This window comes from Equus quagga, chromosome 3 (genome assembly GCF_021613505.1).
Source record: "Equus quagga isolate Etosha38 chromosome 3, UCLA_HA_Equagga_1.0, whole genome shotgun sequence".
Lineage (NCBI taxonomy): Eukaryota > Metazoa > Chordata > Mammalia > Perissodactyla > Equidae > Equus > Equus quagga.
In genome coordinates this window covers 74,140,524-74,160,793 of record NC_060269.1, presented here as the reverse complement: position 1 = coordinate 74,160,793, position 20,270 = coordinate 74,140,524, and the positions used below count along the sequence as shown (strand labels likewise).

The window sequence follows — 20,270 nt, the reverse complement described above, 5'->3', positions numbered from 1 at the left end:
AAGCATTATTTTAATTATTGACATTAGTTCAATTATTTCAGCTATCTTAAACTCAGTTCAGTTGTCCTATATGTTAATTCACTCAATTGTTCAGCAATTAGTCTTTATAGAAATGGAGGAAATAATATGCCTTTGGCTGTATTGTAATCTACATTCATGAACTTTTCTCTAGGTTGTAAGGACTACCTGGAGGTCGATATTCCAACAGACCTAAGAGTAGAACATTCTGGGAAAATAAGTGAGAGAAAGGAAATTGAAGAATTGTCAGAAGCTTCCAGAAACACCATACCACTGGCAGTGGTGCTTCCTGCTGAAATTCCATGTGAGGTCAGTAAAGATGCCTTGTTATGTAAGTGGCCCTATTGTTTTAAAGGATATTGCATTTCACTAGAATGTGAGCTCCAACATAGCTGGCGTCTTTATCTACTTTGTTCGTAGCTGTATCCTCAGAACCCAGAAAAATTTCTGCAAGTAGTAGGCATTTGATACATATTCATTGAATAATTGAATATTGGAGAATATATGAAAGCTTAATTTTGTCAAATGTTACTTGGCACGTTGCAAACAAATTTACAATTTCTATATATATCAAGCTACTTAAAAGAAAGTTGGATTCATATTAACTGGATCAAGGATTTTATTTTCATAAAAGGAAATGTATTCTGGGATAGAATTTGAAAATACTTATTTTTTAGAACCACCAGTTTCTCACTATATAACATGTATTAAAGGCCTACATTTTTAAGTGGAAATATCATAGGAGTTATAAGAGCTCGTCCTTTGGGGAATAAAAATATAATGTGGGGTGGATTTCTGAGAAGGTGACTGAATGAATACATGCTGCTGACATTTCTCCCTCCTGTCTTCGCTGGAAGGAACCACTAAAATCAGCCTATGGTGCCGTTGACCTGAGTCTCAGGCTCCGTGGTCTCCAGATAATAAGAGATGCAGGGAGCCTTGGGAGCTGCGTGAGAGGGTCCTTCTGGGAGAGGCGCTGGGTCTCCCCGGCTGTCTGCGCCTGGGGCTGCACTGGAGGTGGCGTAGGGAGGGAAGCCCGACCCTGCTGTCCCCGCCGGCCTGGGGGAGCTAGCTGCACGTTCTGTGCAGTTGGGCCAAGTTTAATTCCCTCACCCCCGGCCCCGTGCCTAGGCTGGAGAATCCCTCTTTTCAGCTGTTACGCTGTCGGTTCAGAGGAATGAAATGTTCTCTGACACCGCCTTAGACACCCGAGGAGCTGAACTGCGCAGGTTTGAGGGAGCCCACGCTGACGACCAGGCAGAGAAAAGTTACAGCCCACTCAAAGCACTCGGGGCTTAGGGAGGACGCTCAGGCTAAACGGTCAGACCAGTGGTTCCTATGTAGTCAGGAGCGATGGAGGAGGCAGAAATCAACAGAGAAGACCGCAATGAAAGGGAAACGAGAGCTGTCTTCAAGTAGGTAAACTCAAAGCAGAAAAAGACAAAAGAATCCTCTGGAACTAAAAATAGCTCACCAAGAATTATGCAATAAGTCTAAATAGCTGCTTTTAAAAGATCTGCAACAGTAAAATTTGAACAATATAAGTTTCTTATTATTGAATTTTCAGAGAAATCAAAATCCAAAAATTAAACCCACTGCCCCCCAGGCAGAGAGCTCACTCCGGCGGCTGGTTAGGATCAGCGTGCTTTCCACAGCAGCACCACGGGCTGTCTTTAATTGACATGGATATAATTCTTCCAGACCCTCGGATGTTAAATTATTTTATTTTCAGATCTCTCATCAGTATCCCATTTTTTAATCAATCCTAAGGGTTGAAAGGTCATCCCAGAATGTTTTAGCACCGGCCTCACACCTTAAAAATTCAAAATAAGCTAATCCCTGGACCAAAAATAGTTATCTTAGTCAAAACCTCGTGTTTTCAGAACCTAGATCTCACTGCAATCTGAATCCGTGTGACAGTTGCCAAGCACCACAGGAAAGATCATCTGTATCCAGAAGTGAAAGTCACGTTTCAGATTTGCCAGCTCGCCTTCAGTCTCTGCCAGTTGTCTGAAAGCACAACGTTTGAGCTTACTCATTTCTGAGGTCTTCCAATTTGTGGGTGAATAGAGATGCCTTAAGAATCAGCCTCTTCTCCGAAGTAGTGACATTTGAGACTTCCCTGCCATCTTACAAAATCCAGAAATTTACAGTACTGTTACGACCAGTCACCAGGTCTTATTTGAGATGTACCTTTTTCACACCCAGCATCTTCAAAATCTCTGTTTCCCCTTGTAGTTTTGTGTTCCAGCATGCCAGTGCTGAGTTGACTGTGAGTTCTATCTAGTGGCATATACTTCATTCTCTGTGATGAACAGGAAGTTAGTTAAGCCTGCCTCCTGCCGCGGAGTTGCTTGAGTCCGTGGCCCTGCCTCCTGGAGAAGTGTTCTCCACGTTCCCTCGTCTTCTGGAGAATCAGCCTTAGGAGATTGTTTAACGGAGGCCGCCAGTGATGCTGCTGCTGCTTTTGATGCCAGGAACCGGGAGTATTGATCCCTCTGCCCTGTCATCTTTCCCAGCAGTGTTCTTTTCCACGGATTTTGAATTTCCTGGGTCTTGAAAATCTTCTGCCACTTTAAAACCAGCAGAAAATATTTTTTCTTCAACATTTTTTTCTCACGCACTAATGAAAGTGTGTCTCCTGTGTTCTATTTATGTAAATTGTTTTCTATCTCTTTGAGAAATACCTACATGAGTTTTAACAGTTTAAATCTGCTGCTTAATTTGGCCTCTTCTTTTACCTTTTACAGGATTAGCATTTTTTAATGCTATTTTAGTATGTTTAAAATTTTCTTTTGTTATAGGCAAAGACATTTGTTTTTCTAGCATATTCCCCTTGATTTAGGGTAATTGACCATGAGAGTATTGAAGTCAGTAAGTTCTAAGTCTGCCAAACACAACCATTGTTCAAATGAATCTTACCCAATTTTGTATCCTTGATGAAAAATCCACCTGGGAGGCATTCTCCCATTGGCATAACATCCCAACCAGAACTGGACCTGGTCTGTTATTTGCTTACTTCTCTTCCCTGCGCTGTGTATTTCTCCAAAGTCCTAATTTCATTAATCTTGGGCAGATTCCCTCAGAGCACCCATTCTCATCTGGCAGTGATTTGCACCAACCCCCCCCCAACCCCCCAGCCCGGAAGATATTTGGCAAAGTCTGCAGACAGCTTTGGTTGTCGTAACTGGGGGCTGCTACTGGCATCTGGTGGGTAGAAGCCACGGATGCTGCTAAACATCCTTTAATGTACAGGGCTGTCCCCATAGCAATGACTTGTCTGGTTTAAAAATGTCAATAGAGTCAAGGTTAACTCCTGTCTCAGAGGATAGGAAATACATTCATGTCCCTTACAGTGAAAAATCACCTTCAGAAGCCCTGGGTACTGATGAACATGGAAGTGCCTCATTTGTGGTAGTCAGTATGCTTGTCTTTTGTTTAGAACTCTTCTCTAGAAATGGCTGAAAGATGGAGCCTGGCCCCTATTAGGGAGGGAATCTGATGCATAAGAAGCAGCCTATGTGAGCACTCAGGAGTGCGAATGAGCTGACTGGGTAAATAAAACATTGGAGAGGATGCTTAGGCTTGCTAAGTGTGGGAGGGGAGAGGCCAAAGTTATCAAGAAGTGACGTGCCCATGGAAGAGATCTCTGAAGAACTTGGAAGCAGAGGATGGGGGATCTGAGCCAAAGTGAAATGGGAAGTCATTAAAGATTCCAAGTAAGGTGACAGATATGAGCAACAAAGGAACTGAAGAGCTGTGCTGGAAGTGAGCCCTGGGGACAGGAGGTTGCAGATAAGAGGAAAGGAGGGGCTCATGGTGCTGACCTGCAGGACCCCAAGGAAGCAGTGCATTGTCAAGGCACAAGGAAGGGAACAGAGAAGACTTTCTGACGGGTCGGGTATGTGGGGCAAGAGCCATAGCGGGAGCAGTGGCTGTTCCCTTGAGATAGGATCTTTTCTCGATGTACAAGTTAATTGGTGAGGGGAAATTTAGATCAAAATATCCTGTGGACAAGTACTTGGGAGCACTGGACCCTGGTGGGAAACTCCTGGAGTGGATGCGTGCCAGCAGAAATCATTTTTAATGTCAATATATTTGTAGAAACGCTTTGGTATAGAGCATTAAAGGTGTAAGTTTTGTTGGTGGGTGATTTATGCTTAGGAAGATAACATTTAAATAAAAGAACCTTAAAATTAATGACTTTTGGGTAAACACGATTTTATAAGAGCATATAGATGAGGTTCCTGTTTATTCTGTGAAGGACTGAAATTTAGTTTGATTTTAAAGAAAGCTTTTGAAAGGTGATATCTGAGATAATCATAAAAAGAATATTTCATTTTAGTTATTTTGAAGGGGTAAACAGTACAATGTAAAGAAGAGTGCAGATTTTGAATTTAGATAGTAGTTCTGATTAATCTTCAGAATGTAACTCTGTATTAGTTACACTGTTTGTCAAACAGGAAAATAGTCTTCCATTTTGGCTTTGGTGTGGTCGTGTGTATGTGTGTGTGTGTGTCTTGGTTAGGATTAAAGGAAATATCTTTAAATAAAAAGTGCTTAGAATAATTTCTAGTATAAACTTGATGCTCAATAAATATCTATTCCTTTGCCTTCTCTGTGTTAATTCCAATCTTCTTAGTCCTATTTTTTCCTGGATTTTTTCCAAAAAGTTTTCAATAACCTTTTTTACTTTATGTAAACAGATTTAGCTTTTCCACTTTAATAAAATCTTGAAACTTTTAGATTTATAACCTTTTGTCAATTCAGTAGCCTTCAGAGATGCTTATCATAAATAAAGAGTAACCAGAAAATCTCTATTAGGTAAGATTTAAGCTATTGGACATTTGAAAAATTTCATCAGATTTAAATTGTAAGAAATCTTAAAGCTAAACCTGTTCAATCCTCTCATTTATAGATAAATACACCAAGTTACAGAAAGGTGAAAGGAAAAGATTTGGAAAAAGGATTTGGTTAGCAGTTGCATTCCGGTTCCCTGGAGATCTGTGGGTGATGTGAGCGAGACAGGGAGCCCCACACACAGGGAAGAGCACGAGCTAAAGGGAACAGCTGTATTCTCAGTTGCAAAATATGGTATTGGAAAAAAAATTGAGTATTCAGTACAGACCAAGTTGATCAAGTGGAAATCTAGAGAGAATCACACTTACATATTTCATTTCTAAATATGGTTGAAAATATGAACATGATAGAAGACATATAATGATCATATGCGACCTTTATCATTAATAAATGTAATGAGTTATTTGGTTAATGTAAACTTCTTCAAATGCTTCATTGGGTTATATTTGTCATCTTATAGAATCCTGGTGAAATATTTATTATTTTGAGAGATGAAGTAATTGGTGACACTGTGGAGATTGAATTTACATCAAGTATTAAATGCATTAGAACACGGCCAGCCCTTTGGACTAAGACAGTCTGGTATATGAAAGCTTTAGGTAAGAAGTTTTCTTGTGCTTTAACAAATATAAAACATCATCCTGAGTTTCTTGCAATAAATGTATGACAAATGGTTTCACTTCCCTACAGAAATTAATATTGTTCTGCAGGTGTTTCCTGTGCTTAGTTGTCACATACCCAAGGATGTTATTATTAACCTGGATTCACAAAAGTACTAATGTGTGAATTATGAGAAATTAACCTGTATACCATGTGGTGAAACAACACACAGTAACATCTCCTGTTTTGTGTGTCAGCAGAGAGCACTTTAATATATGTCAGCTATTAAATATGAAGCTAAACTTGTTTGCTTTATTCTCACTTCTTCCTATCATGGACAAGAGATGCAGAAGTGGGAGAGGAGAGGAAACCCCCTCTGTCTCTTTCTCTTCCAAAACTCCCTACTTCCTATGCCACATTTTCAAAGGACTTAATGAAAAATAACTTCTAACTAATTATTTTTGGAGGTTAAGCTAAATCTAATTAGACTAAAATCACTACAGAAAAATCAATATTGCAAATGAAGAAGTACTTAGATAATATTTGCCAAACAGCAGATCTAAATGTCAAATAAAATTATTCACATTAAGATTTTATGTTTAGTTTCCCTAGTAGCTAAGAGTAGTACAAAGAACAAAATATGTCAAAGTTCAATGTTTTTCAGAAAAACAGAAAACTAATATTCCATATTTTCTAAGATATACCAAAACATAATACTGTCTATGTGGTTGAACAGCAAATTTGTTGTAAATAAATAAATGAATAAACCACTGTTTACCAGTTATGCTAATTAAAACCTCTATAAGTCTTTTTTTCAACTGGTGTGCTCTGTAAATTATGAGAGATTTTCTTACAAAATGTTGGCTGTTATGTAGCAGTATACGGGGTGGTTCCATGAATGTGTGTGGGAATACAGATGGGACTTGCCTTAGCAGAAATGGCCCCAGAGTCTTATTTTCTCTGCCTCATGGCCTGTTTCTTGAAGTTTTTTGAACGCTCGCAAGAACTGAATTTTACATCTTGACCTAGTACGTATGCATAAATACATAATTAAAATAAAGATTTTAAAAGCAATACTTAGACTGAAGGTTTCAGCCCTGACACGTACAGAGCTTGGAAGTTTTCACTCACATTCTTACAACAGGAAAAAGCTGAACAAACTGAAAATCAAGGACTTTTCCTGAACTCATCAGAGAATTAAGGTTTCAAGGCAAACTGCCACCTGAAAATCTGGAGAGAGGTAATCAAGAGAGTGACATCGAAGAGCTGCTTACCTGGAGCAGAAGTCACTGGAGCCGTCAACCAGTAGCAGCACTTAAATGGTAATTTTGATGAATTGCTGGAGGCTGAGTGTGGACAATTTGAGAGCAAGATTCTCCTGGGGACTGTAGTCTTTGGAGGCACCCATAGTCTTGTGAGATTTACCTCCAGGAACCCAAGCAGGTTTGCATTGTGAAGATCTGACATGGGCCTATGAAAAGACTGAGACCTAATCATGAGATCAGAAGGCTGCCCATCGCCCGGCCTGCCCACCATGCAGGCTCCCTGGAATGGAAGTGGATTGCCTTCAAAGTACTGCACGGTGCAGAATGCTTCTGAGGGAAGTACTTAGGGAAGAACAAGGTCAAGAGGGGAGACAAAGACAAGGCCAGCAGAGGAATTTGAAGCCTCTGGCACCTACAGCAATGCAAACATTAACCACCGGCCAACTCCAGGATGGCCCAGTGGCATAGTGGTTAAGTTCACACACTCTGCTTCAGCGGCCCAGGGTTCACAGGTTTGGATCCCGGGCACAGATCTACACATTGCTCCTCAAGCCATGCTGTCTCATATACAAAACAGAGGAAGATTGGCACAGCTGTTAGCTCAGGGACAATCTTCCTCACCAAAAAAACCGCCCTCAAAACAAAAATACAGCCCAACTCCTAGCCAGATTACTGTACACTCTCTCACTACATGCCGCCTTTCTTCAATTCTTATACCCAACACAGCATGTCTGGTTTTCAACAAGAAATTACAACACATACCAAAAGACAAGAAGAAACATAGTCTAAAGAGGTAAAGCAAACATCAGACTAGATTTAGATGTGACATTGATGTAGGAATGATCAGATGAGGAATTTCAAATAACGGTGATTCATACGTTAAGGGCTGTAATGGAAAAGTAGACACATGCAAGAACACACGGGTAATGTAAGTGGAGAGAAAGAAGTTCTTTCATTTTTTTCAATGCTAGTCAAAACCTACTAAACTGACTCCGTGATGTACAAGTGGGTCACAAACCACAGCTGGAGAAACTGTGCTTTGTAGCTGCACTGGCCAATATGGTAGCTGCTAGCCACATCTGGTTTTTTAAACTTTAATTTATTATAATTAAATAAAATTTAAAATTCAGTTCCTCAGTTGCGCTCACCCTATTTCAAGTGCTTCCTTAGAACATATCCATCATCTCAGAAGTTTCAATTGAAGAGGACTCATGGTACAAGAGTTCCTTTTTCTCTACATCAATTTTGGAATAGGAGAGAGTGCCCATCATGCTCTCAAAGGCTAGTGATCTGTTCAGAATCTGCAGTGTAGCCAAAGGGTCACTCAACTAGTGGCCAAGAGAGCTCTTTTTATTCTGTGTTGAGCCATTTACTGACTAACTGTAGACAAGTCTCTTAATTTTTCTGTGCCTCAATTTTTTTGTTGATAAAATAACTTCTCTACTTACATATCAAGCACTCACTTATAGAATGTTTGGAGATAAGGGAGATAAAGTATAAGACAACACTTAACCAGACATTCAAGTGAGGAACAAAGTGTCAAGCTCTCCTTCTAGCTATTCCCTTAAACATAAGGATGGTTTTTCTGGAATAAACTATCCTCAGCTTCTGGATGGAGTGTGGTAAACCGTCTCAAAACCTCCTACCTCCTTCTCTTCCCTACAAAGAAGAGAATGGAGGGGACCATCTTTTTTATAAATATTACTGCTCACATTGCCCCTCTCTTCTCCTAGTCTTCTGCTTGTAGCTCTTGATGTAAAAGCCCCCAGATTTGTTTGTCCTTTTTCACTCTTGGGAAATCATGTTCAGGAGAGCACCAATTCTATGCCAACTCATGTGTAATCCCTATACTCACTGGTGACTTCCAGAGGCAGGAAATGATCTCAATAAGTATCCCACACCATCTAATAACAATCTATGCAGATTTAAGTCTTTAACTTTTTTTATATACTTCTATGAATACCAAGTTAAAATGGGGCGACTAAAACTAAACTGGAAGCTTCCTAGGGACCCTTCCCCACTCTCAGAATTCTTTTGAAGAATATTGATGCCTCAAGTTCAGGAGGCAACCTCCATCTGTCCAGTCTCTTTCCAGTCTAGAGAAATTGCTCATGTGACTTGATTTCTGATCATCTGCTTCATGAAATAATTAATCAGATGACAAAATGTGGTTTTCCCTCTGTTAAATGTTCTTTTGTGTTATACCCAGAGCTTTTGGTACTGAGTCTGGCTGGTGTCGAGGACTGGTATGGCAGTTTCAAAGCATTGTCTGGGACATGGGCTTATTTCTAGTCACCATTCCCTAGTCACTGGGGTGTGGCCACAATCATCATGGAGCAAGATGGCTTCTAAGATTCTTGCCATCACACTATACTCTGAGCAATATGATGAAGCAGTCGGGGCTGGAGCCATCTCACATTGGAGTGCAAGAGCCAATTCTATGCATCTCTTCCCTACTTCATTTTCACAGATGTTACTTTGTGCATTAGTCTTCTCGGGCTATCAATGGGCCGGCTCGGTGGTGCAGCGATTAAGTGTGCACGTTCTGCTTTGGCAGCCCGGGGTTCACCCGTCAGATCACTGGTGCGGATGTGGCACCGCTTGGCACGCCATGCTGTGGCAGATGTCCCACATATAAAGTAGAGGAAGATGGGCACGAATGTTAGCTCAGAGCCAGTCTTCCTCAGCAAAAAGAGGAGGATTGGCAGCAGATGTTAGCTCAGGGCTAATCTTCCTCAAAAAAACAAAACAAAACACAGACTGGATGGCTTAAACAACAGAAATTTATTTTCTTGCAGTTCTGGAGGCTGGAAATATAAGATCAAGGGGCCAGAAGTTGGTGTCCAGCAAGGCCTGTTGCTTGGGCTTGAAGATGGCCGCTTTACTGCTCTGTCCTCGCATGGCTTTTTCTCTGTGTACATGCGATTCTATTGTCTCTTCCTCTTCCTGTAAGGATACCAGTCCTGTTATATAAGGGCCCCACCCTTATGACCTCAATTTAACCTTAATTACCTCCTTAAAGGCCTTGTCCCCACATACATCCACGCTGGAGGTTAGAGCTTCAATAGAGGAATCTTGGGGGACACGATTCAGTCCATAGCACTTTGGTAGCTTGCTGGGAATATTTTCACCACAGAAACTGGCAAAAAATAGAAATCAAGTCTTTCTTTTTCATTCTAGAGAGTCAGTTTATCAGCACACCGCTGAGAGAATAAAGAAGGCCTCATTAAATTAAGAAGGTTTCTGTAAGACACATCTGCTGAAATCTTATTAGTCAGAACTTAATCCCAAGGTCACATCTAGCTGAAAGTAAGATTGGAAAATCCAATCTTTTTAGCTGGATAACAATGTGCCCAGCAAAAACAAAAAGTCAGAATTCTGTTTCTAAAAGGAAGAAGAAAATAGACGTTGGGGTAGGCACTAGCATTCTTTGTTAGAGAAGGGTAGCCCCGGGACAAACTATAGTTCTTCCTTTTCTTTGAATACCTCCTCTTAACCATTACAAATAAATAAGTGTGCGCGTGCGCAATAGTCTTTCAACAATGAGGCACATCAAATACTCTCCCGTCTCCTTAAACAGTTCTCAGAACTCTCAGACTTTTCTCCACCCAACCCAACACTTTAACATATTATTGTTATTTTTAAGTCTATATTTCTTTACACGTTACTAATTTGGTAACAATTCAGAGAAAAACAAAATTACGTTAAAGTACAATTATGCCAACCTGTGAAGAAACCCTAAGAGGGCATGTTTCCCTGCTAACACCCTTCAACATCATCATCTGATTTTTTAATTTGAGAAAATATCCTCTAATTTTGTCTTCTCTGTCCTTTTAGCTCAATAACTTGGTACACTCCTAATTCCTTCATTGTCTAAACCCAACACCTTCCAGGGTGTCCACAGGTTTGTGTCTGACAGTAACTGTTTTGTCATAAAGGAATTTGAAGTCACTATAGTTGCAGCTTATCCCAAAACTTATAAAAATGCATGTGAAGGCTTTAAACTAGAAATATTAACTAATTTTTACTCAGAAGGAAGGGAGTATTCCTCTGGTACCTACAGCTCAGCCAGAAAATATTATCACACGGCAAGGGGACAACCAATTAAGAGTTGAAAGGAATGCAAAATGTATCAACAAAGATATAGAATCTTTTTATTAATTAAGAAACTGTGTTCTGGATAATGTCAATTATAACTTCATGTGTCATTAAAAGAGCATAAAAAAATACTTTAGGATTTGCCAAATGTTGTACAGAACCTGCTTAGAAAAATAACAGCTGATAAGAATTTTTTTTAAATGTCATTATTCAGGAAGATGATTTTAACGTATATTAAATTGACATTAATTTTTAGGCATGACCAAAGTTGTGAAGTCACTGAATATTTAATAATAATGTTCTAATTAAAAGAGAGTCATGTTGATTTCAGTTCTCTTGGAAACATTAGGTGGGGTCATTGAAGGTTTACCATATGGTAAAGGGCTAAAATTGGTTCAGAAAGGAACACAGCTTTTCAGATAATGGAAAGAAAGAAAGCAATAAAGCTCTTAAATTAATGGATTTGTGAAATATCCATTTTTATGGATACAGTGAATATAGTTCTGACTATTCAGAAATACCTTTGGATTCTATTTTCCATAAATTACTTCAGTTTGCCCCTCATCTGAAAGGAGAGATCACTTAAATCATGGAGACAAGGAAGGTTGACAAAGGCTCTTGAATGGCCTGGAGCTTGAGATGTGAAATTTAAAAAGAATTCCTTTTTACCCTTGCTCCTCTGTAAGTGTACTTTCTTGTGTATCTATGCCTGATGGGGGCAAGGAGTTCCATCTGTTTCTTCCATGATAAGCCTTTTTCCTCCTCAGAGCTAACTCTCATACCCTTGCTTGGTTTGGTGATCTTAATCTATATTTGTGTGTCCTTCCAGTGTTAAATGTTACTTGCCTACTTTTGTCTACAGAGTAAATAGCAAAATTCACTTTCCTCTTTTCTGTTTGAGTCCTTAGATTAAAATTCGTTTTTACCTTTATTGAACGACTGTAAAACGTAGACATCATAATGACCACAATTAAAGTAAAATAATGCTCAAGCTGTATGAGGTACTGTTCATGAAGAGGTCAATTCAATAATATGCTATTAAGGAGGGCCTCCCAACCAGATGAATCCATAAGAAGTCCATCTTGATATACAGGTGCAAACAGTAATTAGGTCTTGATTTAACAACTGTTATTCAACAGGTATGAAAATGTGCACAGCGAAGACAGTACTTCAGAGGGTGTCTCTTTCAAAGATTACTCTAAAATCAACATCATTATCAATAGATCCAATGGCAAAGTTGGAGTCAACTAATAACTCAAGATATCAGGAATAAATCAGTTCATTTTCATGTTGGATTCTAAATAAATTAGAATATTTTAAGTGTTCTACATCAAAGAACCACTAAGCACATCTTCTCACCATGTATCTCTCAGGATCCATCACCTGACTTTCATTCAGAAGGTTAACACATCATTGTAAAACTCCTAATCTCTGTTCCTATAAACAAAACCAATATCTTCTTTCAAAATCATTTTTGTGAAATCTGCTAAGATTGATTTCATTTGATCCAGTAATTCCAGAATCCTTACCACATGTGCACTCTGTGGCAGATGAGATGTACTTTACAACTTTCAGGGTTTCGTTGTGACTTTTCTTTGACTCTGTATTAGGTAGATTCTTCCTTTGGGAACAAAGGACTTTTCTACATATCTTTTCTTTATAATATAGGTTAAACATTTAGTCAGGCAATGTGGGAAGAGGAAATTTCAGCTTCTTGATTTAGTTAAGCTTGAGATTGCTATTCTTGGCTTGAAATTTCCCTGAGCAATATCCTAAGAGGTCCTTTGCCCTCTTTAGGAGATAAAGTAAAGTTAATGCCTAACTCTTAAGAACTTTTAGATATTCAAAGCTTCATTAGGTGGCTAAGGCTGGAACTGGCTTTGGGTCTTATACTTGTTGGCTTATTCCAAACTCCAGATGTTTGGGTTGACAATTTTCCAGGAGAATTTGGGAAATGTCTCCTAGACAAAGAGTGAAAGTTTTTAAAGTGTGTTCTGAAAATGAATTTAAAGAGCTAAATTTTGTTTACTTTTGTTATAATAAAACATAGTAACTTTTCTGTTGAAATGATTGTTTATTCTTATTCTTTCACGGGGAGTCCAACATTCTTAGGTAACTAGCTCTGTTGGTATGTTACAGCAAAATTCACAATGCAGTGTGTCAGTTACCTTAAATTTGTTGTTCACAAAAAGACTTTGGATGAATGTATGGTTCAATAGTACTTATATAGCAAGACGTTAAACCTTGCTTTCTCAAGGGTTTTCAGTGCAATCAATTGAATAAAAGTTCTTTAATTTTAATCTTCTCTACTCTTTCTTTTTCCAAACACAATTTTGAGAAACTTGCCTGTAATTAATGGGAATTTTCTTTATAAGATTTATAACAAATACCTAAGTTTTAATGAGTGACTTTACTGTTCTAAATTCTAAAGTATTATGTAAAGATGATTATAGATTATTTCAAAAAAAAGAGGTTATAGGTAGGGAGAAAGGATTTAGTGCTTTGCTTTTATTATAATTTTAACATGTGTTTTTATGTCCTAAGGTTTTTGTTGAAAGAATTAAGTCTAAAATTGTACATCCATAAAACTATTTTGTGGTTTCTAACACTGAGAATAAAAAAGAAAACATTTAAGTGCCAGAAGTTGGTAAAATTGTTATAAATTCTTAAAGCCTTCCTTCAAATTCTCTAAGAGATATAACAGTGTGATACACGCATTATACACACAGCTCCTAACTCTTGTTTGTGTTTTATAAGATTTTCCTGCTGGCCCTGTCAATGTCAATGTCTACTGTGACGGAATCATGAAGGCCACAGCAGAGATTAAGTACTACACAACAGCAAGGGCAAAGGAATGCTCATTGGGAGTGGCAGGTCCTGGAGATGGTGTGTGCTGGGTGAGTTGATCTTTCTATGAAGTTGTTAATGAGCTTAAGAGCTAAAGGGGGACAAAAGAATGCATGCTTTGGTATAAAGTCTGCCTGTTCGTTGAATGAGAATGAGTCACTGATCAATAGGAAAGGAAGAAACCGACCTCTGTGGTGCAGAGATGCAGATGAATTGGTTTGCTTAAGTAAAGCATTCCAGATAATGTCACTGGAAGACAGATTATCCATTACAAAACAGCTATGGTGGCAGGCTCAGTTTAAAGCTGTTACAGAGCAGCTAAAGAAAGACAGAAGGATTAAAGAGAATTAAAGGTTTAAAGCTAGAATTTTCTGGGAAGTATGCAAAGAAGCATTTCCAAGCCTCAGTTATTTCTCTAGTGTGACAAAGTATTACTGAGCAATGACGACTTGGTGAGGAGTTTCCAGTCTTGCTGAGGGGCCCTTGTTTGGGACCTTCTCCGGAGAATGCAGATGCTGGGAATGCCCTGCCCGCATGGATTTAGAACTTAACAATTGCATTTTGATTAGTCTTAAGCCATTAGTTTAATTTCTGCATTTTACTTTATTTTTTTGTTACCTGACCCACTTTCAATAAAGAGAAAGCTTGTTTAATGTGGAACTTTTATCCTTTATATGCTTATTCCATCAAATTTTCGGAGTGAAATAAATGTAATTTCTGTTTATAGCTACTTGAAAATTAGAATTATAGCTTTGCTCAATTGCCGTGGTTTTTTTTTGTGGGGGGGAAGGGAAAGTAGAAGGAAGTAGAGAAGAAGAAAGGGAAAGTTGAATGAACAATGTGATCTTCAAATTTACCACAAAATATTCTATGAGAACTGGTAACAAAACCATCCGTGATGGTGACATTCAAAGCTTGTCGTGAAGGCTTCTGTGTGTAAACTAGTTTGGAATGAGAGACTTTGTTACTTATGTTGTGTGATACATTTTTCTATTACAGTTCTCCTTTGTGAACGACATATTTTAGAACAATGGATAAGGTAAAAATGTCTTAGAGGACAGGGAATAAAATGCCATCTATCAAACTGGGGAGTCTGAGGACATTTGACAAAATGTCTATATTGTAATTGCAAAGCAAGAGCAAAAGTAATAAATAACCTGAAATATAGATTATTTCATTTTCTTGTGACAAGTCTACCTTATCTTTTATGTAAAAAATTCTCTTCAGTACAAAAAGATTAATAAGAGCAATATATTACATTACCAGTCTTCAGCATGGAAGGAAAGTAGTCCCCAAAACATATATTTGTGTTAGTTTTGCCTTTAGAGGGGGTAAAAAAACCTTTGTATATAGCGAAAAGTAAATGTAATTTATGACTCTTGGACAGTTTTTCAGAATGCTGTAGTGTGCAAGTCATGATTTCTTCTACAGCTTTCAGTGAATAAAAGCTTCTGTGCATAGTTTTTAGATAACTAGAAAATGATCCGTTTCATTTTCACCCTCAGTGTCAGAAAGGAGAGGCAAGAAAGGGCTATGGTTACATTTCAGGATTTCCCCCTCCACCGGGCCCTGGAGGCACAGGGAAAGGAGGAACCTGGGCAGTCGCAGCTCGGTGCAGGCTTCTGCCCTCAGAAGGAGCCACCTCACCCCTGAGCAGTGGGTGCTGACAGGTAGCATTATTGTAACTTGGTGACAGCAGACCACAGCATGGTAAGAAGAGACATTCAGATTAGGTTTAATATATACAACTGAAGATGGCCTAGAGGTTTTGCTACTGTCATCAGGGGACTTAGACATGTTGTGGGATTAGATTAAACAAGTTCTAAGACTGAGATCTCAGACCAGACTGAGCTGTACCATCACAGGCCTGAAAGAAAGGAAAGGCTGCAATTCAGTCAGTGTCCACCAAATCTTAGAGTAGGTATGCCACGGAGTCTGTCTAACCCGCTGGCTTCTGGACCACATGAGTTATCCCACTGTGAATTCACTGAGATGGTGAAAGGCAGTCTCTCCCCTTGATGGAAAAGAAGGACCTGCAGGGCATTCCCTTGGTGTGTTTCAGGGGTGCTAGGCCCCAGAGGAGGTGTCCCAGGCCTCACTGTGCTGCTCCTTCTGGGCATGTGGATTTTCCTTTTGACATCTGGCTTTGCTCCCATGTAGATTATGTTTAAAAAATTGTATAAAAGCTTTTCTTTTCTTTTCCAGTATAGAACATTACAGTAATTGTTTCTTTCATGTGCTTACTACTCTATCACTTCACTGGGAATTTGGATATTTCTCAAGTAGTCCACTGAAGATCTCTATTCACAGAACAACGCAATTATAGTTTTATTCATCATAGTTATCATGTATCTGTAAGAATATATGCCAGCAAATTTCAATTTTTTCAGTATCCTACCTACTTAGCTGAAATGATATATTGTAGGAGCTTTCCTGTAAATTTTAATGGAAGATGTGATTTAAATAATGTTAAAAATTAATAGTAAGATACTTCCTGTAATTATTTAAAAGCCATTGGGTATAAAATAACATGAATATTCTGTGAATTTGAAAAAAGGAATAATAAGAAGAAGAAATCTATGGGTTTTATTTTTCAGTAATCTTAGAATTTGTAGTAAGAGACTTTGTGTGATCATTTCAAAGCTAGTGGGTATATAGTAAAATGACCATTCTGTGAATTTGAGAAAATAAATGATAATGAGAAATTTGAATTTCTTAGTTTATTTTTAATGATGTTCATTACATTTTAGAATAGTTTACCTAAACCAGCTTAATTATCTAATTGCTTCCTAAATCACTTCATCTTTTTCAGATAAATACTAAATCCCAGCACATAGCATCATAAAGCTACAATTTCCAGAGCATCACCTTGAACAGTAAATTAGAGATTCAAATGAAAAATTCCAAAGCCCAGTTTGGGAAGATAATTAGAATTTAGGGATTAATGTTAGAAATACTAGTAACTCCTATTTAACTGAGATAATTAAAACCTTAGAGACTTTCATCCTATTTACACAAGTGTCCAGGGGCAACAATAAAGTTAACTTTGTATAGGAACGACTAGATACAGTGTAAACACCAAATTCGGTCAAAATGCTAAAAGAACATAGCAATTGTTGATCAAAGCATTAGGATGCTATTCATTAAAAGCATGGAGGGGTTTTGGTGAGGAAGAGTGCCCCTGAGCTAACATCTGTGCCAGTCTTCTTCTATTTTATATGTGGGATGCCTGCCACAGCATGGCTTGATGAGTGGTGTGTAAGTCTGCACCTGGGATCCGAACCCGTGAACCCCAGGCCACTGATGCAGAGCACACGAACTTAACCACTATGCCACTGGGCTGGCTCCTAAAAGAGTCTTTTGAAAGAATACCAAGTAATTCTTCTTAGTTGTGTTTCTTATTGGTAAAATGGTGCCTTTGTGTCGCATGTGTTTATCATTTTGCATGTTTTACTTTATACTTATCGAAATCTTATTTTCATCTTCATGTTAGGTACACTTAATTTACAGTTTTTATTACATTATATGTATTATTCAATCCTTGGTTTTCTGCCTGCAAATATTTAATACAGTGTGAAGCCAGATGTGGTTGGGGTTTTTTTAGGTCCTTGTCTTCCTCAAAATGTTGACGGACATCCTCCTTCCTCTTTTCGTCGGCTCCTGTTGATGAGAGGTGCAAATGCATCTAGTCTCTAAACTATACCTCATCATAATGCCAGTGCTATCTAAGATACTACCTAGCTGCAGACTTTCAGGGTCTCACTGGATAAGGTCCAAATTCCTTTGAATGGCTCACAAGGCTGCAGGGTCACTAATCTTTTCCAGCATCAATTTCTACCACAGCATACCCTCTATGTCTTCTTTTTATTTTTTTTATTAATTTTTAATTTTTTTAATTGCAGTAACATTGGATTATAACATTACATAGCTTTCAGATGTACACAAATTCTGTGTAGATTACATCATGTTCACCACCCAAAAACTAATTATAGTCCATCCCCTCAAATGTGAGCCTAATCACCTCTTTGGCCTTCCTGCCTCCCTGCTTCCCCTTTGGTAATCACCAATCCAATCTCTGTTACTATGTGTTTGTTTGTCCTTGTTTTTATCTTCTACTTATGATTGAGATCATATGGTATTTGACTTTCTCCCTCTGCCTTATCTCACTCAGTATAATACCCTCAAGGACTAGCCATGTTGTCACAAATGGGCATATTTCATCATTTCTTATGGCTGAGTAGTATTCCGTTGTGCATATATACATCATCTTTTTATCCATTCGTCCCTTGATGGGCACCTAGGTTGCTTCCAAGTCTTGGCTATTGTGTATAATGCTGCAATGAACATAGGGGTACATGTATCTTTATGCCTTTGCGTTTTCAAGTTCTTTGGATGAATACCCAGCAGTGGGATAGCTGGATCATACAGTAGATCTATTGTTAATTTTCTGAGGATACTCCATAGTGCTTTCCATAGTGGCTGCACCAGTTTGCACTCCCACCAGCAGTGTATGAGGGTCCCCTTCTCTCCACACCCTCTCCAACACTTCGTGTTTCCTGTCTTGTTAATTATAGCCATTCTGACTGGAGTGAGGTGATACCTCATTGTAGTTCTAATTTACATTTCCCTGATAGCTAATGATGTTGAGCATCTTTTCATATGCCTGTTGGCCATCTGTATATCTTCTTTGGAGAAATCTCTGTTCAGATCTTTTGCCCATTTTTTAATTGGGTTGTTGGTTTTTTTGTTGTTGAGCTGTATGAGTTCTTTGTATATTTTGGATGTTAACCCCTTGTCTGATATGTGGTTTGCAAATATCTTCTCCCAATTGTTAGGTTGTCTTTTCATTTTGTTGGTGGTTTCCTTTGCTGTACAGAAGCTTTTTAGTTTGATGTAGTCCCATTTGTTCATTTTTCTTTTGTTTCCCTTGCCCAGTCAGACATGGTACTTGAAAATATGCTACTTAGACTGATGTCAAAGAGTCTACATGCCTATGTTTTCTGCTATGATTTCAGGTCTTACATTCAAGTCTTTAATCCATTTTGAGTTGATTGTTGTGCATGGTGTAAGGTAATGGTCTGTCTACTTTCATTCTTTTGCATGAGGCTGTCCAGTTTTCCCAAACCCATTTATTGAAGACACTCTCCTTTCTCCATTGTATACTCTTGGCTCCCTTGTCGAATATTAGCTCTCCATAAATGTGTGGGTTGATTTCTGGGCTCTGAATTCTGTTCCATTGATCTGTGTGTCTGTTTTTGTGCCAGTACCTTGCTATTTTGGTTACTATGGCTTTGTAGTATATTTTGAAATCAGGGAGTGTCACACTTCCAGCTATGTTCTTTTTTCGCGGGAATTCTTTGGCTATTCAGGGTCTTTTGTTGTTCCATATAAATTTTAGGATTCTTTGTTCTATTTCTGTGAAAAATGTTGTTGGAACTTTGATAGGGATTGCATTGAATCTATAGATTACTTTAGGAAGTATGGACATTTTAACGATGTTAATTCTTCCAATCGAAGAGCATGGAATATCTTTCCATTTCTTTGTGTCTTCTTCAATTTCTTTCAACAATGCTGTATAGTTTTCGGTGTACAGATCTTTCACCTCTTTGGTTAAGTTTATTCCTAGGTATTTTATTCTCTTTGTTGCAATTGTAAATGGGATTGTATTTTTGATTTCTCTTTCTGCTACTTCGTTGTTAGTGTATAGAAACACAACCAATTTTTGTACATTGATTTTGTATCCTGCAATTTGACTGTATTCATTTATTGTTTCTAAAGGTTTTTTAGTGGATCCTTTAGGGTTTTCTACGTATAAAATCATGTCATCTGCAAAGAGTGACAGTTTCACTTCTTCTTTTCAAATATGGATCCCTTTTATTTCTTTTTCTTGCCTGATTGCTCTGGCTAGGACTTCCAATACTATGTTAAATAAGAGTGGCAACAGTGGGCATCTTTGTCTGGTTCCTGTTCTAAGAGGGATAGCTTTCAGTTTTTCTCTGTTGAGAATGATTTACTGTGGGTTTGTCATATATAGCCTTTATTATGTTGAGGTCTTTTCCTTCTATACCCATCTTATTTAGAGTTTTTCTCATAAATATATGCTGTATCTTGTCAAATGCTTTCTCTGCATCTGTTGAGGTGATCATGTGATTTTTATTCTTCATTTTGTTAATGTGCTGTGTCACATTGATAGATTTGCGGATGTTGAACCATCCCTGCATTCCTGGAATGAAACTCACTTGATCATGATGTATGATCTTTTTAATGTATTGCTGTATTCGATTTGCTAGTATTTTGTTGAGGATTTTTGCATCGATGTTCATCAGTGATATTGGCCTGTAATTTTCTTTTTTTGTGTTGTCCTTGTCTGGCTTTGGTATCAGGATAATGTTGGCTTCATAGAATGAATTTTTTCATTTTTTCATAGAATCAATTTTTTGGAAGATTTGAGAAGGATAGGTATTAAGTCATCTTTGAAAGTTCATAAGAATTTACCAGGGAAGCCATCTGGTCCAGGATTTTTGTTTTTGGGGAGGTTTTTGATGGCTGTTTTGATCTTCTTATTGGTGATTGGTCTATTCA

General features: G+C 38.2%; 1 protein-coding gene across 3 annotated transcripts in view; it reads left to right on the top strand.

Moving 5' to 3' along the window:
* BANK1 (B cell scaffold protein with ankyrin repeats 1) overlaps positions 1–20,270 on the top strand; it is a 322,048-nt gene that overhangs the window by 78,746 nt on the left and 223,032 nt on the right. For 2 of the 3 annotated variants that reach the window (XM_046657598.1, XM_046657600.1), the window contains exons 3-5: positions 173–327; positions 5,339–5,477; positions 13,599–13,738. In XM_046657598.1, coding sequence (XP_046513554.1) covers positions 173–327; positions 5,339–5,477; positions 13,599–13,738 — 434 coding nt within the window. The remainder of the gene's footprint in view (positions 1–172; positions 328–5,338; positions 5,478–13,598; positions 13,739–20,270) is intronic. The other variant, XM_046657599.1, reaches the window with a different exon arrangement.